At 35.7% G+C, this 27,816-nt stretch overlaps 1 protein-coding gene across 2 annotated transcripts; it reads left to right on the forward strand.

Annotated features, from left to right (window-relative positions):
• The first annotated feature begins 85 nt into the window (after window positions 1-85).
• On the forward strand, window positions 86-27,612 carry akap10 (A kinase (PRKA) anchor protein 10). Of its 2 annotated transcripts, none has more exons than XM_051110691.1 (15): window positions 86-291; window positions 2,028-2,075; window positions 3,277-3,462; window positions 8,923-9,486; window positions 12,044-12,142; window positions 12,449-12,533; window positions 15,683-15,806; window positions 16,305-16,441; window positions 17,537-17,681; window positions 17,795-17,965; window positions 18,101-18,216; window positions 19,506-19,588; window positions 19,868-19,920; window positions 20,047-20,142; window positions 26,408-27,612. In XM_051110691.1, exons 1-15 carry the CDS (start codon window positions 270-272, stop codon window positions 26,411-26,413), a joined length of 1,935 nt encoding a protein of 644 aa, XP_050966648.1. In that variant the 5' UTR covers window positions 86-269; the 3' UTR covers window positions 26,414-27,612. The 2 variants fall into 2 exon arrangements, with proteins under 2 accessions (XP_050966648.1, XP_050966649.1); XM_051110692.1 differs by having other exon boundaries at window positions 19,509-19,588.
• Window positions 27,613-27,816: the final 204 nt, after the last annotated feature.

Raw genomic sequence — 27,816 nt, forward strand, 5'->3', positions numbered from 1 at the left:
GGTATGAAGTCTTTTCATTTGTCAGGCCTTTTCCCATAATTCCAGCCGAAGCGCTGTGCCGCAGACACTCCGGAAGTGAGGCGTTTATTGACAATATGGCGACAGGGCCAGCTGAGAGGGGACTGGACGTTTTTCGGTTTTGTCAGTGACCGCAGTTGTGGATGATCAAAGCGAAAGCTGTGGCGATAGAGTGTTATGAATGAAGGGACTCGGGAGCTGTCGGGATGTTGTCTCTGAGCTGAGCGAGCCTTCACAGCTTCAGATTCATCATGTCGTTCTTCAGGCGGAAAGGTAAGGAAGTGCTCCGCTCGATGGTGATGGGATGGTCGCCGGATAGCATGAGCTTTTCTAGACCGATGCTGAGCTCCTGACCAGATTAATGTGACGTTAATGCTGTTTTATTCTTTGTAATAGCCATGAAATTCCTCTTATGCATCACTGTTTTCTGCATACCATCTACATGAACTCTAGAGAGAGGGATATTCTCGTTTCAAGTGCATGTTTTTGCTATTTTAGGTTACCATATGAGAACTTTAAGATTTTTCTGCGAATCATAGTTACATGTTATTCTTCCAATTTATGTTGTTAATTGAATAAATAAAAATCCTGTTGTATCTTCGATGCTAGCTTAAACGTTCAAGTAGCATGATGTACTGTCAGTCGTTTGACAGTTAGGCTAGCCATGTCAGAACATCCTCATGTTGAATTTCATAATAGAGAATGAAACAAGAATGATATGAATAATAATATAGTATGAACTCAAGTTTTATTCTTGTTTGATAACATTTTTTGACAATGTCTTTCATTGACATCTTTGATCTGATGGTATGAGCAAGCTATTTTTTTTTTTTTTTTTGGAAATGCTGTATCCATTATATTTCATTCAATTTAGATGAGTGTTTTTCAACTTTTTTTTGACTCCAAGGGCCCCTTTGTCCAAGACAGTATTTGAAGGCCAAAACATTTAAGCTGTAATGTACCTTTGGTACATTTGTTGTAAAAATAATAATAATAATAAAAATAAGAATTTATATAATTTTAAGACTTATTTGGATGCCACTGGAAATTCGCTAAGGCCCCTAAGTTGAGAACCACTCATTTGAGAACCTTCTACAGGATTCCCAAAGTCATAGAAAACTTGGAAATGTCAGGGAATTAAAAAAATATGATTTCCAGGTATGTAAAAACTTTACATCATGGAAATGTCTTAGGAGTACATATAAAAATCTTTATAAAGCGTCTAATGTTTTATCTAGTAATCACGTGACTGGAAAAATAATGAGAGTTTACTGGCCAAAATGGGTGGGAACACTGCTGACTTTAGTTGTTCTTACGTAATAAACCATAAAAATCAATCTGCAGGTTTGTATCTGCACTAAATAAAGTGACCAATCATTCCCAAATTTGCAGAATCACATGACAAAGACCATATACATGTATCCTGTGACTTCAGTCAGTGTGCATTAATCAGTGTGGCTGCCCTAAGGGAAGGAAGGATGCCCTCTTAGCCCATGTCCTATTTTACAGGAACATCACTTCTCTTTGTTCTCAGTCTGTGTAGTCTCTTTAATATACTGTCTGTTTTCTTCATCCATCAGAGATATGTGGGTTAATGTATGTTATGAGCACAGCAGAGGATTACGAAATGTTTGTAATGATGTAATACTGCTCATTGTATAGACAAATATCATTTTTGCTTTTTGCTTGCACTCCTCCCAGTAATGATTGGGACGATGGAAGTTCTTTTTTTTAGTTTTGTGTTCCATGATGTGAGTCTGTCTGTTTGCCACAGGTGCAATTTTGTGGACAAACTTACGCAAGGCCTCACCCCATGCAAATAAGTCAGAAAACGTAAAGTGGAAAGAGTCAAAAATGTAGTGTATATTGGATTGGCCCTTGCCTTTTTGTTTTATTGTTGTGTGTCAATGAAAGACGGCTACTTTTCTTAAGTGCGGAATAATCATGTGCGTCACGACAAGAGATGCTGTAAATTATAAATTATATTTCCTGTGTTCTTTATCTCACAGCTAAAGGAAAGGAACCTGAGAGACAAGCAGATGCCAAAGCCAGCAAAGGTGAGAGTCCTTTGCCGCTTTATTGTGCTTATGTTACGTTGTATATATTCTGTATTATGTACTCTGTACACTAAATATCAATTGCACTGAATTCATCAGTGTGTTTTGCATTTCCAGCCTCAATTGTTTTCATGTTGGTCCTTTTTCATCTTAGTAATTTTGGTCAGATTTGTGATGTTCTTGTGAGCTGTCATAGAACATGCTAGAATAAAGAACAATAGACCAGGTTAATGTGTATCAAGTTATAGTGTTAGTTCCTTGTGACCCTGCATGTGGAAATGTCGTGTCTCTAAAGGTGACAGACTAATGGGCCGTTCAAACATAATGCATTTTTACATAATGCTGTGCTGCTTTTCCATTATTTTTCTATGTAAACATTTGCTAGACAGTTGCATTTGTCATTGTGCTCTTTTGCAGCATCTTGCAAATTACATATAATGAAAATGAGTGCAGCTTAAAAAAAAAAACATTCAGATCTAGCGTTTTTTTTTAATGGCCATTAAGACCAACATGTTTTTTCTTTTTTAATCGCGTTTTGATTTGAGATTCTGGAAAGTCTCTACAGTAGTGATTTTGAATTGTATTATGTCAAGATATTTTTCGGTGAAACCTGAGCAGTTTCTGTCCCTCCTTTGAATCTCCAAGTCACCGAAAATTAGAAGACACAAAAAGGTCATAAAACGAATGCTTATGGATCAAGCGGTGATCTTAGGTAGAAATACGATAGCCTAAATGCCTAAATAAGATTGAATTTGATAATGAATGATCGACACAAATACATAGAGCACATTACATATGCTAAATACGGAAGCTCAAATGTGTTTCCATGTTTACCATACGTGATTTGCTCTATGTGTGTATGTTTATTTGTAAATAAAAGTGTAAATTATATGTTTTTCATATAAAGAGAGACTATCTCATCCTTTATGACACTTTTGGATCTTTAATGTTTTGGCTACCTGATCTTTCAATAGTGGGACAGATATTAATTAAAAGTGTAATGGGTTAGGATCGACATCTGATGATGACAAAATTTTAATTTTTCGTCTTTAAATGAATAACAAGTTGAGGGTATGTTTAGGTTTATCAGTATGTGGTAAACATTTAAGCAAAGCTTAACAGTGCAGGTGTGTAGATAAGAATTGGAGCAAATGTAAAATACTGTTGTCCTATAATGTTCCTTCTGTGTGCTCCTCTCCAGCCCCAGTGTCGCCCCACTCCCCCTCCCTTAGCGGCCGTAATCATCATGCTATCCTGGAGGCAGCGGGACCCAGCCATGTGGCCATCAATGCTATCTCAGCCAACATGGACTCCTTTGCCCGCGGCCGCACTGCTATCCTCAAAAAACAGCCTAGCCACATGGAGGCAGCACACTTTGGAGACTTAGGTACACCAGCTATGAATTACACACGTTGATTCAAAATGTAGTGCTAACATGTTCAAAAGGACTTATAATGTATGTGTTAAATGGCTTTTTTCTCGTCAACTGTTAAAGACTGCAACTTTTACTGAGAGATTGACCCTTTCATTATAAACTGTTTGATCTCAAAGCTACTGTACTTTTTAACTTAAGGTGGGCTTTTTTGATCTATGACTTACTGTTTTGTGCTGAGCATTTTAAAGTAAATGTGGTGTGTGTGTCTGTGGCCGAGGGAGAAGGAATTATCACATTAGAGGAGGGATTTTGTGAAGCTGTTACTGAAATGGCTTTTGCTGCACAGTGGCCTGCTGGATTTGTGTGTGAAGTGCCGTAATCTCTTAACCTTTTCATAGCTCTGTGATTGGTGAAACCTGCACAAGCTTGTCTACTTTAACCTGGTTTTAAATCAGACTGTGAATATGTCCATACTTATTTGTCTGTTTCTTCTCCAAGCATTCTAATATTTAGTATTTAAAAGGTGCACGGTGTCATACACATAAAAAACTTTCATTTAATAACGCAAGATATAACAAAGCCCTAATGTGCATAATACTAAATAAGTAACACTAAATAGAAACATAGTTATTTTATTGAAAAAAGATATTTCTGGCAATGTCGATTTATGAGAAGACAGCTTTTTATAAGACAGTTTATTTTCACTTCCAAAAACTGTACATTTAACACTACTTTACTGTGAAATTACATTAAATGGTTTGCTACATCTATTATATAGTTTTTCATTCAGTCATTTTTTCAGTCAACTTTTAACCATTATAGTTACAATGATGATGATGATGTAGTGAACTTTATTTATTATTATTATTATTTTTAAATGTGGCCAGGCTTAGAAGGTTTGGTTGTCATACTTGGTGTAGAAGTCATCTTCAGTGTTATCTGCCCTCGGATAAAAAGTTTTGTCTTTGTTATAATCTCCTAACCTTTCCTTTACATTTCACAAATGGGTCCGTCTCATTACATAACCAATTGGTTGTCATTATGATTATTATATGTCATCATTAAATGCATATATTTTGTAAAAGTTAATTTTATCCACTTTAAATATACTAGCATGTAGACCTTCGTCAAGTTTAAAATGTAATTATTTATCACAAATTAATATGAGGCTGTGAAAGATGGACAAGGCACTTTTTTTTTGTTGATTATATAGGTAACAAAAATGTGTCATTAAAAAAAAAACCAAAAAAAAAAACCCCAGAACACTTTAGTTCTCTACAGCCTCTGTGACCTTAAATCATGGACAAAAAACAATTTTAATTTCAGTGGGGCTTGAAATCACTACACTGTTAAAATCTGTGAAGTTTCCAGTGTAAAAATATCAGCAGTGGTTGCCAGATTACCATCTTGACAACCATACTGGAAACACAGATGGTAAAGAAAAAGCCACATGATGAGTCATAGTTTATTCAAGTAGCTTCAAGCTGAGGTAAATACTAATATTTAGTGTTTAAAAGGTGCACTGTGTCATAAACATAAGCTTTCATTTAATAACGGAAGAAGTAACAAAGCCCTAATGTACATAATACTACTTAACTAAGTAACACTAAAACGAAACAGTTATTTCACTGAAAAAAGAGATTTGTGGCAATATCAATTTACAGTTTTTCACTATAAATTTTAAGACCACTTGTTCTTTTTGATTTCTAAAAACTGTACATCTAACAGTATTTTACTGAAAAATTACATGAAATGGCCCATTACATCTCTTTCATTCAATTGTTTTTTTTTTTTAAGGGAGACCTATTATGCCCTTTTTTGAAGTGAAGTTTTAGCTCAACAGATCATTTAATATATTATTTTAAAAATGCCTATTTTGAGTGGAAGCAGAAACACACTGTTTTTGTGCGTGTCTCTTTAAATGCAAATGAGCTGCTGCTTCCCGCCCCCTTTTCCAGAATGAGACTATGCCTTTACAGCTCATACCTGAGCCAAAAAACATCTGTTTGGTTTTGATTATCATGTCTATCGTGCTGAAATCAAGCATTTTAAACCATATTGACACACGAGTTACAAAAACAGTCAGTTATGTCTGTGAAGGTAAACAGCTGGGAAATAAACTGCATGTTTATACTAGATCTGTTAGGGCTGCATGATAAATTGCATGCGATTGTCATGCGCATATTTTCAGTAAAGCCGGTTTCTTTAATCTCTATTATGTGCATGCTTTCCGATAGAGCAGCATTTACTACACAGAGCTGTAATTCAGTGACAAGCTACGCAAAGCTGCATTCGTAATCGAAGATGATATAGATGATTTATTTGACGATATTACGAAATCGTTTTGCGATAACGAAAGTTGTTTGTGTAGCTTCTCAGTGAATGTCAGTTGAGTGTTTTAAATAAATCCTTCTGTGAGATGATGTGGCTTCTTACACAGAATAAGGCACATAACATATTTTATAGTATTCAAAGCAGTGGTAAAGGCTATGTCGATTAGCAATGCATTATTATATACTTTATAATGAAAATTATAATTATTACAATAAGAAGATTGTCGTAGTTGTGTGTTTATTAGTCACGTTGAATCAATGAAGCAGTTAAATGTTTATTGAGCTACCGCTATCCGCTTATTAAGTCTGACGTCACGCGTCACCGCTTCCGGTTTCAAACGCTCTATCAGATACCATGAGAAAACAACAAAAGGTGCTAATATACACTTACAATGTGATATAATGCTACCAAAAATATTATCCTAACCTTTAACTCTATACTGAAATCCCAGCTAGCCAGACAATGAAAATATAAATGAATAAATATAAAAATGATTTGTGTTTGGGATGCTGTGAGCACGGAGACTATAGTGTACTCCGTAAGTTTGAAAATGTTTAGCTTATATGTTTAATATGAATAAACAGTGCTCATAAGTGGCTGCTGAGATAGTATTCTCAAGTAAAAGTAGTTGAGGCTTGGACCCGGAGACAGCATTTCTTACGTTACCACTTAACAAGCGGATAGGAATTTCCTGGGTTTTATCTGTGTGGCGTATGTGGAGTTTCTACATATATATATATATATATATATATATTTTTATATATATATATATATATATATATATAAATATATTTATATATATATATATATATATATATATATATATATAAATTATTATTTTTTTTTTTTAACTTGGCCATGTTTAGAAGGTTTCGTTGTCATACTTGTAGTAATCTTCATCAGCGTTATCATCTGCTCTCGGATAGAATGTCTCGTCTTTGTTATAACCCCTCCTTTACATTTAAAGAAATGTGACATTGAAACTTATGTGTCGACAAACCAGTGTTGCAAGGTAACTTTGGTTCAGACAATGCTTCTAACGTCAAATCTTAACCTGGTGCCTCCTACACAAAGGAGGTTAGCATTTTTTTCTGGCTCAAGTACCCTCCTTTGCGTTTTCTGATACTCGACTCATTGTATGGATCCCTGAGTTCAGTTCACATCCCTGTGAATGTTTTAATCAGTCCATCTTCTGGTGTCCTGTGGTGTTGAATAAGGAAGGTGTGGCCTTTCAAAGCATTCAGTGGAGGTCACTGCTCTATTATAAGATTTGTTTTGTGTCTGTGTGTTTATTTATGGAACAAAGTCTTTGCCGCTGCTGTATATCAGACATAGACTGCTGGGTGTGGTCTGGAGATGCCATGGGTTTGAATTAAAGGCATTAAAGGTGCTCTGAGGTCAGTGTTGTGTAGCCATTTCTAGTTAGAGGCGTCACTATTACTGTTGTTCATACTTTGGGATATTTGAACAAACATCTAATCCAAAGTATTAAGCATGAAACATATGCTGATTGGGAATACCAGAATATGGAGATTTAGGGTGGTCTCTTTTAACTTTAAACCGTTAGGTAACCGCCTATAACAACTATCTAGAACACCCTAGCGACTGTACAACAATGCCTTGGCATTATAGTAGGCCACGTACACACTGCAGGTTTCAGGAGTATCAACCGCATATAAATGCAGGAGTCAGTCCTGTAAATTTAAGTTCCATGTGTGTATGAAACAGCAGTCACTCCCACATTTGTAACCGTATCAACATTTTGGCATTTTGCGGCAGTGAATAAGAATTTAGCCATTTGGTATCTACCATTTTTTGGCTAAAGACTCTTTTTGTCTGTCAGTTTTATCCAAACTACAGCTGATAAGACGTGCTGTTTTGTTTATGCTCGGGAGGCTGCCTTGCAGTGTAGCCATATCCTCATATTTACAAGCGCTTTTAGGCATATTGTTAGCTCATAAAGCTGGGCACTTTATGGAGTTAATAAAGTGGTCTGTTGCGGATATGAGATGTATGATTTTTGGTGTTAGAACAAAAAGCATTTGGGTTTTTTTTTTTTATACTTGTCCTTGTTTGTTGTTATTGTTTTGTATGAAGATCTGGCAACAGTGACACTTTACGGCAGGGCTTGTGATTGCAACTAGTCTCGTGTCAAAATGTACTAAGGTAAAAACTTGTTTCACTGTTATTTTCTTGCATCTCACATACAGACAAAGACACATTCATGATGCACAGCGCATTTAAATACGTCATTAACAACTAGTTGTTCAGTTCAGTTCTGTGCACACTGCGTAGAATTTCTGTAAATGTGGTTGTCACTACCTGTATTTTTGGGTGGTTTGTCACTCCCGTATTGTAGTGAATTTTGGGTTTTTTATGTTTTGCTGTAAGTTTTGTTTTTATGCTGTGGTGTTTTGTGGTATTTTATATTTTTGGGTTTTGTTTGGTTTATTTTTTATTTCCAAAGTAAAAAAAAAGCTTATTTTGACACTTTATCTCACAATTGTGACTTTTTTTCTCAGAATTGCATGATACAAACTTGCAATTCTAACTTTTGTTTTGTTTTTGTTTTGTTTTTTTACAATAGTGAGAGATAAACGCTGTTGCGTTATAAAGTTTTAAGTTATAAAGTCAAAATTGTGAGATATAAATTCACAATTTTTTCTCAGAATTGCATGAAGCTTACAATTGCAATTTATAAAGTCAGAATTATGTGACAAACTTTTTTTCACGCAATTCTAATTTTTTTTTTTTTAGAATTGTGAGATATAAATTCGCATTTCTGAGAAAGAATTCACATTTGCAAGTTTTAAAGTCAGAATTGTGAGTTTTTATCACTCAATTCAGAGAAAAAGTCAGATTTGCAAGATATAAACTCACAATTGTGAGGGAAAAAAAGTAAAAATTGTTAGATAAGTGGCATTTGCTTTTTTCATTTCTTATTCATTGGTGGAAAGGGGCTTCTATAGATTTTGTTTTGGTTTTTCCCATCCTGTTTTAGTTCAGATTACCACTCTAATTACCACTTTTCAATTACCAGCCCAAATCTGCGATTGTGTGTCTTTAACTATGTTGTCTCTGCATTAAGGAAATATGGATTGCAACATTGCGGTTTAAAAAGTGTCTTTGCTTTTTTAGGTCGCTCCAGTGTCAACTACCAGGTTCAGGAGACTCGTTCTCGGCTTTCTAAAACCGTAGACCAGATCTTGCGGGATAATGTGGCCTTGCCCTACTTCATACAGTTTATGGAGACCCGCTCAGCTGAGCACCTGGTCCGCTTCTGGCTTGAAGCTGAGAGCTTTCGATCCACCAGCTGGTCTAGAGTCAGAGCGCACAGCCTCAACTCAGTCAAACACAGCACCTTGGCTGAGCCTGCAGCTGCCCTGGATTCCCCTGACTCTCCAGACTCCCCAAACGACCCCAGCAGACCCTCAGCTCTGGACGAGGGAGATGAAGAGGACACTTTCTCCTCCCGGACTTCCTCCAGACCTCACACCCCCAGCCCCCAAGACACTAACTCTCATACTGGGGCTTGGATTGGCCACCGGAACTCTGTTAGCTCGGAGGGGGCGGCCCGGCCTGGGACTCCCCACTTGCAGCCCAGCCTAAGATCAGAAACTCCCACCAGACAGCCCTCGTCCAGGACAGGCACTCCAATTAAAGCCCAGTCTACTAGTGGCCTCTCTGACAAACTTATGAAAAGTAAGTACTAGGATAACTTGATTGTTGAAACTATTTTACTTGTTTGTTTTGACTTTATTCCTGCAATTAGTCCTTTCAACTGGCATTTCTGAATAAGCGCTGGCTGAGATCTTCTCCATGTTGAATTTATGTATTGCCTTCCACGTATAGTTGGTCCATCTTGAATAATTTAAGGTTAAAGGAGGATTCAGTTAAATGCTACTTAAGTAGCATTTTCTGTGGTGTGCTGTTTACTACCACAGTTAACTACAGTAAAAAAAAAAATACTTTCTATTAGATGGCCTAACTACTATGCATAAAAAAATAATTACAGTGCATAATTACTGTGTTCATATTGTATTGCAAAACACATTTGCTGCTATTGAGGTGACATGCAAGCACGGTTAGGGACAGGTTTGGTGGGCAAGGTTAGGTGATTTTTATAATGTTATAAGTTTACATAATGTATAAAGTTTCATGTTAACGTGTGATCTTTTTTTTTAGCCTTGATTTTGTCGTTTAAAAAAAGCAAAGGTATGCTCGACATATTGGTATTGGCTGATATATAAAAAAAAAATATTCATTAGTATTTGTTGATATTAGATATTTAGATATTTGTATAATTGGAGGGTTTTGAGAGTTGCTTGATGAGGATTTGTCAGTTTCTTTTGAGAAGAACTACCGTCATATCATATACAAACGAAAATGAATAGACTTTACAGCAACCAGTCAAAATGAAAGTTTGTTTTAACTTGAAGAAACTGTCACAGAAATATATTACTCAATGTAATGATAGTACTAATAATTTACAAATAAAATTACTATTAAAACATTTTTTAAAGAATGTTTACCAGAAAAAATACCAAAATGTAAATACATAACGCAGTATTTCTGGGGGAAAAAATAAATAAATTGTTTTTATGAAATTAATTATTTAGAGATGCTTTTGATTAGTAAAATTTAATGAAAATTAATGATAAACAAAGAATTTGGTTAAAATGCAACTGAATTTGAGAAAAAAAATTAAATGTATTTCACAGGGCCTTAAAATTGAATTTTTGCTAAGCGTTTAATAAATTGCTGTTAAATTGTGTATGTTTCTTGATTTCAATTATTTAGACATGATTTTGATTTATTTATTTATTTTTAATTTAACCTTTAAAACAGTGTCTGGATGGAATAAAGAAAACTTAAAATTTGTGCACCTATATTTGTGCACGCTATTTTTACACTTAGATTAGCAACATACTTTTATAATAATTTAAAAACTAAATCTTTTTCTATTCCTTCCAGAATATTGTGCATCTTTAGTTTCATGTTTTAAATACTTATGATGGTGCATGTTTGCTTAGCTTTCTTTTCAAGTGCATAACAATAAATAGATTTCCAGTTCGTCTTTACAAGCTGTATAAAAATAGGAAAATTCAAGTTTGGTGAACTCTAACCTGCAAATTTGATGTTTGATCAGTAGAGCATCCAAATGACCTTTTTTGCTGAATTTAAAAAAAAAAGGAACTTTAAAACTGCAGGGTTTGCAGTATTCCTTAGTAATTTCACGAAAACTGTACATTAAACTTGAGTTTTTATGAGCATTCCTTAATATCCGCAGGCAATATTCTGTACTTAAGTTTTTCATGGTTAGTGGCCTTTTACCATTACAACATATTCCTTTCGTATCAGACGATGACTTTTAATATGCATGCGGCATTGGTTTTATAGAGCAGGCTTGGTAAATGATCCCATTTAGCATCTTGGCAGTGGACTACAATGAACAGACGTCAGGAGCTGAGTATTCATTAATGGCTAATACAAAGAAGCTCCAGGCTGTAAAAGCAGTGAATGGAAAAAGTCAGTTGAGCCGAAAGACATCAAATCAGCTTAGAAGGGGAGTCAGATCCTATCAGCCCGTGGCTTCTGCGACGAGAGCCTTCAGTGTCTTAAAAAGGAACAAGTCTTTGTCCACTCCATTGCATTTTATAAGGCTGTCTCTGACTTTTCTCAGCATCTTAAATGAATTTTATGAAAGCGCTTCAACATTTAAACATCCTCTGATGAGATTCCTCATCTCACAGACCCTCATTAAACTCAAGCACTTTCAACATGGCCTTTAAACACAGAGTCGTACTACTCATGGCTGATCGTCAGCCATCATTCAAATAAATCATTGGCCTTATTTATTCATTTCATACTCATATATACATTTCATTTCATATATATAGTTTCTCAAGCATACCGCATGCAAGCATACTGAAATGCTCTTCAGTATGAAATATGCACCTATCTTGTATTTGAGTTTGATATTAATGTTTAACAAGGTGTAGACATTAGATTTGTCTCTAGGTCTTTGCTCTAACTGTACTAGTCATTTGTTTGATTAATAGTGACACTTAAGTGCACATGAGGCTTTTGATGAATAGCCATGGCTGAAATGTGAATTATTACACTTCTGTAAATCTCTAAAGTGGGATGTTGAATATGATAAAGGTGTTTGCTGTGGATTGAGTTTGATTTGTCCTTCATCTTCATCCTCTGTATCCTATTTTCAACTTCCATACATACTGATTTTTCTCATTTCTAGGTATAGAGAGGGATGCCGTTAACATTTTCACTAAGTACATATCTCCAGATGCTGCTAGGCCTATTCCCATCACCGAACAGATACGCAATGATATTGTGGGTAAGAGAATTCCTTATCTCAATGACCTCTCTGTTTAGACTGCGGCAGAAGTACTCCAATGTTTTTCCTTGTGTTTGAACAAGATAATTATATTTATAGAAGATACTGGGTGATTAGAAAATGAGGGCCTGGTTTTATGGATTTATCTTCAGGAAGTTAGTCGAAACACACCTTCTACTTTTTAAGTACATTTTAATGTTGTCCTAAAATGACCTTTTTGATCGGATGGAATAGGGCACTTATAGATGTTTAATAAGAGTTTCTGATAGGATAGAATAAACGAAACTGTCTTTTTTCTTTTGCTAGCGAAAATCTGTGGGGAAGACGGACAGGTGGACCCAAACTGCTTTGTCATTGCACAATCTGTTGTGTTCTCCATCACTGAACAACAGTAAGTAATTTCAGTGCTTGTCCTTCACAAGTAATTGCTCTCATATCTGTGAAAATGTACATTTATCAGTTTTTGTTATTTGCGTCCAATGTACTTAAGAAACTGACTGTATAAACATGCAGACAGACGTCTTTGTTCATAACATTAAGCTTTTTTAAATCAATGTGTGAAATATTATTTTAGCTTAAAAAAGACTCATTGATATATGTGACCCTGGACCACAAAACCAGTCAATAAGGATACAATTTGAAATTGAGATTTATACATCATTTGAAAGCTGAATAAATAAGCTTTCCATTGATGTATGGTTTGTTAGGATAGGACGAGATACAGCTATTTGAAAATCTGGAATCTGAGGGTGCAAAAAAAAATCTAAATATTGAGAAAATCAAGTTGTCAAAATGAAGTTCTTAGCAATGCATATTACAGTAAGAAATTTACAATATATCGTTATGGAACGTTGATAATTTTTACCCACACAATGTATTTTTGGCTAATGCTATAAACATGCCCGTACTACTTAAGATTGGTTTTGTGGTCCAGGGTCACATATATATATATATATATATATATATATATATATATATATAGTTTATGAAATTCTAAATGGCACAAGCTGACAGGTTCTTTAAATATAACCGGAGCTGTCACTAACGATTATTTTAGTAATCAAGTAATCAGTTGGTTATTCTGATGATTAATCAAGTAATCAAAAAATTATAATGATGTTTTTAGTAGTAATAAAAATAGACCTAAGTGAACAGTAGTAGAGGTCGACCGATGTATCGGTTTTGACGATTAATCGGCACCAATAGTTGATTGGCGGAACTATCAGTTATCGGCAAAAATCCATTTTTTTTTTTTTTTATGGGTTGGGTCTGTTGCTGGAGCAGCTGAGAACGTCATCATTATACAGCAAAGTCCCTATAGTCTTTGTTATACAGCACGAGAGCGGCCTGTAGTGGCGGAAGTGACTGACCACATGTGCCGTTTGTTTAGACACGTGACACTGTGCATTGCACAGAGCGGGACACTTTAAAGGTGGATTTAAAACATCGACAACGAGGCGGTGTGTACAGTGTACTGTAGTGCATGTTTTCATGTCATTACAAAGCGATGAATTTGTTGACTAGATGCTGCTTTAGTGAAGAAATGACAGCAGTATACTTTTGGTGATCAAATAAAGTCTTGTAGTCCGCCGCTTGAATTGAACGGCACGTGTCCAGTGTGTGCGATACCGGATAGCTGCGAGTTCTTCTAGACGCGGCACTTTTGCCCATTGTGTGACTAACATATTTTTATATTTTGATTAGATAACCACAAATGTTCTAGAATAGAAGCAGTTAAATTGTGAAAGTACACAATATCCATATGTATGCAATTTCAATACTGTGGCCTTTGTGTAGATATTTAAAGATGACCATCTTTAGCTTGATTGTTGATGTAATGGTAACACTTTACAATCCATTTGTAACATTAAGATTGATAAAAGCTGTAGAATAGAAGTATTGTGTTTTGTTAGAGTGTGTTAATTTTGGCATTTACTAATATATTTTAAAAATTTTAGTTGCTTTTGTTAACATTAGTGAACAATGAACAAACTGTAATGATCAATATATAATTAATATTAATATTTTTATTAATTTACAAAGTATGGTTCAGTAGGCTACTTTTTTTTTTTTTTTTAAATAGTAGAGCACTATTTATTTTCCATTCAGTATCCATTAGAAAAACTATTGGTCGATTAATCGGTATCAGCCATTGTATAGTTATTGGTAAGATCCAATATCGGTTGACCTCTCAAAAGTAGCCTTTAAAATTACTTAAAATACATATATAATGTCAATGAGGCATTAATACTTAGTTCAAAAGGAAGTAATCATGATTTTATTGAACAAAACTAAAATACATAACATATAAACAATAGAGCTAATGTACATTATGCATTATAACAAATGACTGTAGAGAGCGTCAATGACCTGACGATTGTTTTTACACTTTACAGCATGAAATAATCCTAGTTTAATATTGACTAAACAACATTTAAGTCAAATGTCCACTTAATCTTTAATATTTGGCCATTTCTTTATGACAGAAATGCTACAGCCACTGTAATTTTTTGAATATGTGGACATCAAACCGTGTAAACTCAGAGAGAGGGTTTAAGCTTTTATTTTGAAATCGTGATGAACAATTAGGATATTAAGAAAGATATTTATGTTTTCTCCTGCGTTTGCATATGATTTGAATTCACAATGGTGTTATGCTTTATGATTTTTAAATGGGTTTAATATATCATGCAGCCTTTGAAAACAGTCTAATAATGCATTTCATGGATTCTCGTCCATGGGATGCACCACTTCCGGTAATTGTTTCAGTTACTCAACACAGGCAAAATGCAATCAAGGATTTTTTTTTTTTAAGTCTAGTACTCGAATTGAATTGAGGAATCATAACAACCTTACATGCAACATGCTAGCACTCATTTACTACAGCCAATTAGATTGCTTGCTTAAAGTCTAAATATTCTGGTTCAGTGTTCACTGTAAGCTGGTCCTGCATTGCAAGTTCAGAGTTCCTCTGAAACCGTTCACCTCCCCCAGCTCCGCCTGTCTAAATCTGCTATAGGATTTATATATGTATATATATGTGCCTATTCAGGAAGCAGCAGCGTATCTTATACATTCACAGCAGCATGTGTGTGTGTATACATTGGCAGTAGCAAGTGCATACTTGCTCTGCAGCATCATGTGTAGCAGATCTAGTTTGCCAAGATCAAATACATTAGCAATCATATGCATTAACATGCTATTCAGAAGAGCTGTCATGATTGAAATATACGTTGTTCCTAGCTGTTTTTGAACACAAAAACTGGTTTTGCAAGATGTAGAGTTAGAGCTACAAGGTTTCTTTTGGTAGAGCTGGGGCTTTAAAAGCTTTAATTGCATCTTATGAAAGGTATTTACAGGTCAGGGGCCATGAATTGTGCATAATTTTTCTGTTATTGTATTCCATATTTAGTTTTTAAAATTAATCATACAAAATTGACATAATAAATTAACAGGGCTAAACTAATTTGACATGTATTTGTTTATCAAGGCTCTTTTTATTTTGTAATTACATAGAAATGTCTGCCATCTGTTTTACAGGCACTTTAGTGAGTTCTTGCGCAGCCATTATTTCTGTAAGTACCAGATCGAGGTGTTGACCAGTGGTTCTGTGTTCCTGGCGGACATCCTGTTTTGCGAGTCAGCCCTCTTCTACTTCTCTGAGGTGAGGGCACTCACTTCAACCTCTAAACATGTTTAAAAGAAATTTACAGGATTAGTACCATTTTAAATATGGCTGTACAGTAGATTTACAGCTTAACTTGTATTTAACCTAGATATTTCTCTAGATAGTCTTACTTACATGCACTTTAAATTATGTAAGTATAGGTGTTGAATTATATATAATGTTCTTTACTTTTTTAATGTACTTTACAATTGGATTTAAGTGTTTTATGAGTTCAGATATTATGTGTCCTGTCAGAACACACTTTCAAGGTGAATTTATGTTGAATTTATGCATAGAGCTATATAAGCACATGAAATATGCTGAGCTCAACAATCTGCCCAAAACCTGTTTCTAAATGGCAGAATGCACCAAAAGTGCAAGTGTGCGTATAAATTGATGGAATTCTGATCCAAGTACATTTGAAGTGCCGAGGGATTATAGAGTAGGATTGAAACCTAATTCAAAGTGTGTGTGTTTGTGTGTGTGTCAATGTAGTACATGGAGAAGGAGGATGCAATGAATGTGCTGCAGTTTTGGCTGGCTGCAGAAAACTTTCAAGATCAGTTGGCTGCCAAGAAAGGCCAGTATGACGGACAGGAAGCCCAGAATGATGCCATGATTCTCTATGACAAGTATGTCCTATCTGAAGTTAAAACTTTTTGTCAAGTAATATTGTTAAACTTACAGTTGAGGTCAAAAGTTTACATCCCCCTTTCAGAATCATTAAAAATGTAATTAGCTATTTTAAAATGCATGTTATTGTTAATTTAGTACTGACCTGAATAAGATATTTTACATAAAAGATGCTTACATATAGAGAAGAGAAAATAATAGTAATAAAAATGACCTGGTTCAAAAGTTTTCACCCCCCGGCTCTTAATGCATAGTTTTTCCTTCTGGAGCATCAGTGAGCGTTTGAACCTTCTGTAATAGTTGCATATGAGTCCCTCAGTTGTCCTCAGTGTGAAAAGATGGATCTCAAAATCATACAGTCATTGTTGGAAAGGGTTCAAATACACAAAAATGCTGAAAAACCAAAAAAGTAGTGGGATTTTCCTAGAGAACAGCAGGCAGTTTAACTGTTCAGGACAAACAAGGGACTCATGAACAACTAATACTAAACAAAAAAACACAGCTGTGGATCATTCAGGTAACAATACAGTGTTAAGAATCAAGGGGATGTAAACTCTTGAACTGGGTCGTTAACTATTATTTATGTGAAATATCTTATTCAGGTCAGTACTGAATAAACAATAACATGCATTTTCTATGATCCCTCTTATTTTAGTATACTTCAGAAATCATTCTAATATGCTGATTTGCTGCTCAAGAAGCATTCCTTTTTGGGGAAACATTTTTTTCAGAATGCATTAATGAATAGAAAGTTGAAAAGAACTGCATTTATTTAAAATGGTATTCTTTTGCAACATTTATAAATGTCTTTAATAACCCTTTTTATCAGTTTAATGCATTCTTACTGAAAATCTTACTGACCCCAGACTTTAACATGTAAACATATCTAATTGGTTTATGGTGGACATGGCCATAAATCAGCATTTTTATACAGAGCTTCCTTATGACTGACTTGTCATTCAGGCAAGCCACAGGCCTGTTGATTTTGACACTATGCAATTATGCACATGCCTCTCTAGTGTTTAAGATGTGGCAACAGCATAACCATTACTTTTGGTAAACAGAAGACATGACTGTTTATGTGATCTGCTTAGGTATTTTTCACTCCAAGCCACAAATCCGTTGGGTTTTGGTGACTCTGTGCGGATGGAGATTGAATCCAATATCTGTCGAGAAGGCGGACCTCTTCCAGACTGCTTCAACACTCCACTAAGACAGGCCTGGACCACCATGGAGAAGGTGGGTTATGTCGCTTAAACACATTTGTAAAAGTGTTCAAATAATTAGGAAGGTAGAAGCTTGGTATTAAGAAAGAAAATCTTCCTGAAGTTTTCTTGTTTTCTCAACCTCAGGTTTACATGCCAGGCTTTCTCTCAAGCAACCTATACTACAAGTATTTAAGCGACCTTATTAACTCCGTACGGGTGGATGAGTTTACTGGAGGAAATGCCAACACTCCGAGCCAGGGCTGGACCTCAGAGGGTGACCGCAACTCAAGCGTCACAGAAGGGTCACAAGCCCAGGTGATTCACTGGTTTGATGGTCTCCCAAAAAGCTACATTGCACTTGTTTTTAGAATAATACAAGGATTCTTTCGGAATATGGTTGCACTTGTGGGTAACTTTGCTCTGATGTTCTCAAAATGTGTTCATCTTCAGATGCAGCACGGTACTAAAAAAGCGGCAATCAAGATCCTGAAGAACTTCGATGAGGCGATAACAGTGGACATCGCCAGTCTGGACCCAGAGTCTCTCTACCAGAGACCATATGCTGGGTGAGTCAGGGTTTGAAACCTTCATATTTCATACACTTCTATCCTGTCATGGGATCTCAGATTGTTACACCATTGGCGTCTTCAATGTTTGACAAAAAGGATAATCCAAGGTCATCAAACATTTGTTGATCATGAACATGATTTTTAGGCCTTGCGAAGTTGAACATTTTATACATTAAGTAGATTTTTTTTTTCTCCCTGTCAGACGTACACAACCAGTCAAAAGTTGTTGAACAGTAAGATTTTGAATGTTTTTAATAAAGTCTCTTCTGCTCACCAAGCCTGCATTTATTTGATCCAAAATACAGCATTAGCAGTAATATTGTGAAATATTTTTACTATTTAAAATAACCCTTTTCTATTAGAATATGTTTTAAAATGTAATTTATTCCTGTGGTCAAAGCTAAATTTTCAGCATCATTACTCCAGTCTTCAGTGTCACATGATCCTTCAGAAATCATTCTAATATGCTGATTTGCTGTTCAAGAAACATTATTATTATTATTATTATTATTATTATTATTATTATTATTATTAGCATTATTTAAAACAGTTGAGTACATGATCCTAAGATCAGCATTTATCTGAAATAAAAAGCTTTTGTAACATTATACACTACAAAATCTTAGAGGCAGTATAATTTTTTTGGGGGGTAAAAAAAAATTATAGAAATTAATTATTTTATTCAGCAAGGATGCTTTAAATTGGTCAAAAGATGATAAAGACATTTATGATGTTACAAAAGATTTCTATTTCAGATAAATGCTTCGGAACTTTCATCAAAGAAACCTGAAAAAATTCAACTTAGCTGTTTTCAACGTAATGATAGTAAAATGTTTTTGAGCAGCAAATCAGAATATTACAATGATTTCTTGAAGGATCATGTGACTGGAGTAATGATGCTAAAAATTCAGCTTTGAAATCACAGGAATAAATTACATTTTCGAATATATTCAAATATAAAACAGATATTTTAAGTAGTAAAAATATTTTAAAATGTTACTGTTTTTGCTGTACTTTAGATCAAATAAATGCAGGCTTGGTGAGGAAAAGAGACTTCTTTAAAAAACATTAAAAATCTTACTGTTCAAAAACTTTTGACTAGTAGTGTAGTTGAAAAATCAGCATTTTTTCGGGCACATAAAAAGTCTAAAGCTAAATATATAATGTACCATTTTTGTGGTCTACCTGGGCCAGCAGAAAAAGATCCTTACTGTTGAAACCTGGTATCATGCGCAAAATGCTGGATTCAGATCCAGATTCATTTTTTTTTTTTGCTTTCCTCTCAGAAGAATGACCTTTGGGAAGGTGAATGAGCTGGGCCAGTTTATCAGAGAGGCAGAGCCAGAACCAGATGTGAAGAAATCCAAGGGTAGGACACACACACACACACGCATTTGCTCTTGAAGACTTTTTTTCTCCTTTCTTTCTCACTGACACACTTGCACGGGGTTTCTATTATGTGAGTTGGCTCTTAGTTATGACTTGCACTGAAGTGCTCTTGATGTCTTCAGTTTGAGTGCAGAGAGTGTGTTGCCATGGCAATAAGTAGCCGGTGATGTGTGGTGATTGTGGCGAAGAGCAGTGTAAAGCAGGATTCACTGCTCTGTCCAGCTCATTCACTCTTCTTTCATTATTTCCTTTGTATCAGGTTCCATGTTTTCTCAAGCAATGAAGAAATGGGTGCAAGGAAACTCAGATGAGGTGTGCACCTGATTATTTCATTCAGATTGCATGTGCCATCTTCTCTAATGTATTTTTATTAAATGGAAGTGGATTTAGGCTCGTTGTAGTTCATGATATCTACTGTCTTTGGTTTTGGTGTGTTAGGCACAAGAAGAGATGGCATGGAAGATTGCAAAGATGATCGTCAATGATGTCATGCAGCAGGGACACCAGGGAAGCCCTGAAGTGAAGGCAACAAATGTATGTATTATTTTGTCTTTGCTTTCATAAAGATTTGTCTTGAACGTCCCCCAAAATGAAAGTTCTTCATTTAGTCAAGTCGTTCCAAACCCAGTCGAGCTGCACAATTAATTGAAATGGTGATTCAATTGCTTGGTTTAGTGCAATTATGAAATCGTGAAAGCTGTTATGTGCAGCTTGTCAGTGAAGTACAGCTCTGTGATCAGTAGTAAATGCTTGAGTAGTAAATGATTGAGTCGCTTATAAGGGGCATTTGAAAAAGCAACACAAGTGAAATATTTTTCCAAACATGAGAAGCAATTATGAAACATTTAATAACATGTTTTTACTTCAAACTCACTTCATAATGTCAGTCGAGTGTTTGAAATAAAATTCTTCTGTGAGATGATGTGGCTTTTTACACAGAATAAGACACACAACACATTATTTCATAGTATTCTATGCAGTGATAAAGACTGTCAATTAGCGTTGCATTGTATTAGGTATTGTAGTTTTACTTTATTATACAGAAAATTAGGGCGGCCCCCTAACAGTCATTTAACTGTTAGTCTACGAGAAGAGGCTTGGTCAACCAAAGTTTTATTAGTTGCTTAGTCACAGAAAAAAAAAATCCAGGAACTGGCGAAGTCACGCAGTCTGTGACCGACAGACCATTAATGGCTGATCTAGGTGCTAATATAGTATATCAGGCAGGACAACAAAACACTCACCTATCATTCATCGACCTCAAATATGGCTTTTCATCTAAAATAAGCAAGTAGTAGCAACAGCGCTATTCAAGTCTCTGTGCGGCGTTTGGAAGCTGCAGGACAGATGGAGGCGCTGGTGCGGTCACTTGCTCCACCTTTTTTGGGTCATACAGATAAAAGTAACATATCTTTCGAATCTGTAAAGCAGGGCTTGACAATAAGGAGTCCCCGATGGCCCGGGGCCAGCGTGAAAGACGCTCGGGACAGTTGACGAATTGGGCCACTGCTGCGTCGTCAAGAAAAGTTTATCATTTAGACGTGTTTTTAAGCCTTGTTCATTTTAAATTTCAAGCGATCACAGAGAGACGCGTCTCTGACGGACAGGTAGCCTACAAAAGTATGTCAAAACACCCGTACTGACAAGTAGATTTAACAATGATTAATGTATATTTAATTTATACAGTAAAGTACAGAATATTACAAACTCTTTAAACATCTGTTAGCAGAGGCCAGAGACGCTGAAGACGAATGCAAAGAGGAAAAAATACTGTAGCAGGCAGAGCAAGATCACAGTTCACAATGCGCAAAATGTTGGAAATATTATCCTAAATATTGAAACGGGGTTTATATGAATGTATCTATGAGGGAAACTGACTGTTTTAAGAAATGTTTATGTGGCGTTTTCTTTTCATTTCCCTCTGTGTAATGCATTCGAAATTGCGTTCATAATCACAGGGCTGTTTACAGTGGTAACCAGGTATCATTATTCTATCCACAAGTTTCTGGGGGTGCTACTGTAAAAAAGAACGTGGGTGCAACTTCCGGTGAGGCGGCGGATATAGTTTACCAGTGGTAATTTGTGTGCTAATTAGCAAAGAGGCTAAATGTTTTTTAGACCATTGTTTACTTTGTAATGATGCACACCTTTATGAGAGATGTCATTACGTTCTTATGGACAATATGCTTTTCGAATTCCCACATCATTAGCCAATTTGGATCGCTAAATCTTGAATGACTGTCAGCTAGTGAAATGACATTTGAACTGAGACATCAGAGCTTGTGTTAAAGGCCATGCCAGATGAAGCCTCGATTCGAGGCTTGTTAACGTAGAAATCCCTTTCGTAGAAACCTCCCTTTCTGTCATGTGCTTGATTCACTTTTCATGTCCTGATGTTCAACCCCCAGATCTTACTTTGTGAGTACATTTTCATTGGGACCTATTTAATAATTACATTTTAAATACCCAGTCTATTAAGAAATATGAAGAATACAAATTGTTTCAGAAATATTAAATATATGCCATATATGTGATATACGTGTACATTATTCTTCTATTACATCATATTGATAGTCGTACTGGCATTTAATGGCACTGTTCAATGGGTAAATTAATTTATCAGAGTCAAAAATTCAGCAAACCAACACACACACAGTTAGGCTTTTATTTGTGCATATAACATGGATCGATCTACGGAAATTGTGGTGAATGCTTCTTCCGACGGAGTTCATGGGCTTTTGGCTGCTTTATTTTTTTTTTTACTAACCACCAGATCACGCTGTTTTTGACACTCTCGACGCTTTGAATATTTTCCCGAAACAGTCAGGGAAAAGTCTCGGTGCTTCACGAGGCTTTATTTACCCGTCACTCCTGTCAGCTGTTGAATGAATGAGTGTCCCGTCCTGCTTGTTTACTTTGAACCGGATGACGCTCCCACTTTTGATGCAAGGCCTCATGGGGCGTAGGAAACTTGTGGATGAGCGACACCTGCTGGCAGAGACTGAATATGCGTTTAATCAGTCCGTCTGTCTGTTTTCCCCTAAAGCAGCTTTTCATTTGTAATAAAAAATAATAATAATAATAAAATAATTTTTGAACTTTATATTTGTTAGGCTAGTAGGTTTTGCTGTGATATTGAAATTGGAATCGAGAATTGTACAATTTAATTGGTAGTAAAATTTTTATGTCAAATAAGAGATAAAAGATAACATGGGTCAAAAACAATGATAACAGCCACTATTGTTTTTTTTTTTTTTTTTATGGCAGGGACAGTGAAAATTTTGACTGGGCAAGTAAAAATTTGAACCACTGGCCCGACCGGCCCAGTAGAAACAATCCTTAGCGTTGAGCCCTGCTGTAAAGACTCCACGTTTATTTGTGTGCACAACATTACGCTTTTGTAAGTGAATGAAAGCAAACAGGATGCGCTTTCCGCCGTCTCGGTCTCTGTGAACTTGAGTGCAAAACTTTGAAACTCCATGTATACTTGACTTACAAACATGAAAAATATATCTATTGAGAGTGAAATGTCTACTTTTAAATGAACCGATTCAAATAGAAAACATATTCTTAGATTATGTAATCCGTATGAAACATGCACTACTGCGTAAATAACGAGTCGGAGTCGCCGACATCATCTCTTAAGACGAAAACAAAGCAAGCACTAGTATATCAATAAATTATTAAAACGTTAATGCAGTTTGACACATTCATAATTATTATATTGGCCGGTGGACTGTGACAAACTTTTTTTGCGTGCACTATGTAGGCAATTAAAGGCTCGTTATTATGATTTATATGGTAAATGTGCAACTGATAGTCGACTAATGCTTAAAATAAACGACTGCTAGTCAACCCTAAAAATCTTTAGTCGAGGGCAGCCCTAAAGAAAATACATGAGAAGGCTTGAAGAACTTAGATAAAACATATATTGTCATGGTGGTGTGTTAAGTCATGTTGAATGTTTAATGCCAGCTTCTGTGGCTTTTTAATGCATTGAATGAAGTTCAATCTTCTGTTTGATAATTTAGCTCATAACCAAAAATACATTTTCAGTTATCAAATTTGGATAATTGCATAGTTCAGCTCGGTATGCCGTTTTGATTTTTCAGAGCTGAACAAATTTTTTTATATTTAAAGTAAATATAGTTGGAAATATTGTAAAAATATCTGACTGACAAGTTTCACTGCTGACAAGTATACCTGTTATAGCTTGTCCACATTTTGTGCATGAAATAGTCAAAATGCATCATCACAGAAGCTCTAATTAAATGTCACTGTTTTGATCAATGCTTTTAGTACTCCAAAATTTGTTTTATTTATTTAGCTTTTGATATTTTAGCTTTTTGGAATTTTAGTGCATTACTGTTTTTCATACAATAAGGGTGAATAGTGACTGATGCTGTCAAGCTTTAAACACAGATGAATTCACAAAAGGCACAATTGCCAAAAAAAAAAAAAAATTAAAAGTAGACCATAAAAGTCCTCTGATGACATAAAATAGTTATGTGTGATACACAGCTCTGCAATAGAATTCATGTGATTTATAGTGAGACAAGTAGTGCATGATTTTTTTATTTATTATTATTATTTTTTTTACATTTTAATGAACTAATGTCAATAATTATTGATGTGGACATGAAAGTAAGGCCAATTTAAATATGCCGAAATGTGCATTTTCCTTATATGAAAAATTGCAGTCTCCCCATTCTGCTGAACATCATTTAGAGTTCCTTAGAAGAAAGTTATGCAGTTTTAGAACAAGATGAGGGTGAGAATTATGCCAGAATTTTCATTACTGGATGAAGTAGCCCTTTAAGTGGCTATTGTCTAGAGGTACTGGGATTAGTAGCCAATTTAAATGGTTAGTTCTCCCAAAAATGAAAATTCTGTCGTAAATTACTCACCCTCATGTCATTCCAAACCCGTGAGACCTTTGTTCATCTTCAGAACACAAATTAAAGGGGGACTATTATGCTTTTTCACTTTTTGAACTTTAGTCAGTGTGTGGTGTGTATCTTTGGGCATAAAGATCTACAAAGTTACAAATCTCAAAGTCCAAAAGGAGATATTTCGTTTTTAAAAACTACAAGAACTACAACAAACGGCTCCTTTGGACTACAGCGTTTGTTTTCCACATGCAGTGATGTCACAACGCGGTTCATTAGAATGTCATTAGATTAAATCCTGCCCACGGAAATTCAAATTGTTGAAGGGAGGGTAGGGACGAGGTGGGGGATTAGCCTAACTTTAGCGATGCAGAACGGTGGGTATAAACACAAGCATTGACTAGAGTGGCTGCTTCAGAGCTGTAACGCGCTGCACACGTGTGCAGTAAAGGGTGTCATAACACATGCCGAAGTCGCGATCTACTCCGGTTGCCGCGTCAGAGCCGTAACATGCCGCAGACGTGTGCAGTGTGTGGTAAGAGATTTATTCATCATGCAGTGTAGATAGCTTCGCTTATAACGCAAGTGTTTTTTAAAATGCATAAACTTGCAGTAGAATAGGCTAGGCTAATCAGTGCTGATGTTCTTTGATAATGTTAGGCTGCTTTTAGCCTCATGCTGGAGCTGGTTTCGGGCAATGAAACTAAGTATGTAAATAATTAAATACATTAGCACGATAATATCATGTATTGGTGATCTCGCAGGCTGATAATAGGACCCAACACTACTGTAGCGCATTATTTACTCACCCTCCATGCATCCTAGGTGTATATGACGAATGCAATCGGACTTTGCATATTCAAATAATATTCAAATTTATCCTGGCACTGTAGTGAATCAGTGCGTTTTTGTAAGAAAATATCCATATTTAAAACATAAGAATCACTTTAATGAAGCTTGCACTAACAGTTGTACACGGAACTTGCTTCTTCGACAAGAGGCGTGGCAGTACTGAAACACGGTCCAAGCTGTTCGCCAATCGCAACGCAGTAGGACAGCTAACCAATCACAACACATTTCGTTTTACGGAAAGCGGGCCTTCATTAAACCCGGAACTAATCGAGCCTTATGTGCCAGGCTGGGAGAAATGTAATAATGTAAATTATGTTTAAAAACAATGCGTTTTTCGAACCACCAAGCATGAAAGCATGTTCTAGTACACCCCTGAAACAAAATCAAGACTTTGTAAAAGAGCATAATAGGACCCCTTTAAGATATTATTGATGAAATCCAAGAGCTTTTTGACCCTGGATAGACAGCAATGCAACGGAGACGTTCAAGGCCCAGAAAAGTAATTATAAGGACTTTGTTAAAATAGTCCATGTGACATCAGTGGTTCAACCTTAATTTTATGAAGCTACGAGAATACATTTTGTATAAGAAGAAAACAAAAACAACAACTTTATTCAACAATTTCTTTTCTTCTATGTCAGTCTTCAACCCACACCTTCGACAGTACCACACATGCAAATAAAGTTGTTATTTTTGTTTTCTTTGCTCACAAAAACTGTTCTATTAGCTTTATGAATTTAAGGTTGAACCACTATTTTAATGATGTCCTCACTACCTTTCTGGGCCTTGAACTTGCTGTATATGCAGGGTCAGAAAGCTCTTAGATTTCATCAAAAATATCTTAATTTGTCTTCTGAAGATGAACAAAGGTCTTACGGGTTTGGAACAACATGAGGATGAGTAATTAATTTTTTTAATTTAAAATCTCTTCAAGCTTATTTTAGAATAACAGGACTACTTCTGTAACTGCAGTGGCTGGTTTTATGAAATATTTTATTTTTCAGCTCTAAATTGTGCTATAAAGCTGTGCAGAATCTGACCTGTTCTGTTTTCATCAGCTATGACCCTCTCGTTCGGTGTGGAAGCAGCTCCTACCCTCCCTCCTGTCGCCCTCTGCATAATGACTGGAGAAGCAAACGACCTGAAGATGAACACAAAGCTGAACTGCATTAACATATCATTGAGGACCTGAAAGAGGCATTCCATGACTTCCTGCATGTGTTTGTGTGTGAGAGCGTGAGTGTTTAGATATGCACACTAATAGCCAAAATACGATTTCTGTATGATCCACCCCATCATTTCTAGCGCTCAGAAGGAATTCTGTTTATTATTTGAAGAGGAGCGAAATGAGTCTAACCACAGACGTGAATAAACAAGCGAGATCTGTCACATAGCAGATGAACAGAACAGAATTTCAGAACAAGACTGAATGAACACTGACACAACGATTTCAAAACGTACCTGATGTCGCTGTTGCGTTTAGCTGTTACCATGGAAGTGCACGGGAATCTGAACAGGAGCTACAAAGTGGCTGTGACCTTAAATATTTCCTTCCTCATCTGAGTTCTGATCTTACACTTTTATCTTTTTTTCATTCGCTTTTTTTAAAGAGTGGTTATAAAGTGCTTAGGCCTTTTTTAGTACAAATAAACAGAAAATCAGAAATGCATAAATACCCAAGGTGGCTATGTACAGTTTTATTTACAGATTTACGGTATGCCATAGTGGACGCGAGTCAGCCGGTGTCTGAGACTGTTCTGTCCCTCACTTATGGAGCTGAAGTGACTGATGTTACAGTTGAAACTGGAATGAAAACGAATAAACTCGGGCCAGGAAAATGTTCCCTGAACGCAGAACTCCCTCTAGAACCCTGTCCAGATCTGATTCTAGACTGTAGAGATATACAAACTGAACTGCTAGGGCAATGTTTATCCCCCGTACTGTATAAACATGGATTCCTGGTTTACCGCCATCTATTAATGTTAGTTCTTTTTATGGTGATTGTCTTTTTTTCTTTTTTTTTTTTTTTTTTTTTTTGTATATGTCAAACTCTGTCTAAGCAAATCTCAATGATGACTGTTCCATTTGAAATGTGTACTTGGATATGAAGTTATTGCTTTGGACCTCATTGAGATGTGGACGAGAAACAGGAAAAAGACTTTTGGTACTATGTACCACTAATATGTTTTCTGACATATATGTGTACTTAATCTATAATATATTTAAATGTGTTTGATTTAAATACATATATTGTTGAAACGTCTCTTCACGCAGTGTTTGTCTTGTTTTTGTTGATTGGGTCGTTTGAAAAAGCATTTTACTTTTGCCAGTGTAGGCAGGATATATTGATTTGCACTTTGAAATTGAATTGTCCCAAAGTATTGAGCATAACTTGAATATAATGAATTGCAAGAAGATAAGAAAACTATAAAAAGTAAATATGCAAGTCAACATGTTCATTAAATAA

The sequence above is a fragment of the Labeo rohita genome, chromosome 5 (assembly GCF_022985175.1).
Source record: "Labeo rohita strain BAU-BD-2019 chromosome 5, IGBB_LRoh.1.0, whole genome shotgun sequence".
Classification (NCBI taxonomy): Eukaryota; Metazoa; Chordata; class Actinopteri; order Cypriniformes; family Cyprinidae; genus Labeo; species Labeo rohita.

Bases quoted from the DNA above. Each gene is read 5' to 3' on its own strand.
- akap10 (XM_051110691.1), top strand. From the start codon at position 270: ATGTCGTTCTTCAGGCGGAAAG. The intron at 12,143-12,448 runs GTAAGAGAATTC...TTCTTTTGCTAG, and splicing joins GATACGCAATGATATTGTGG to CGAAAATCTGTGGGGAAGAC. The intron at 17,966-18,100 runs GTGATTCACTGG...GTTCATCTTCAG, and splicing joins CAGAAGGGTCACAAGCCCAG to ATGCAGCACGGTACTAAAAA.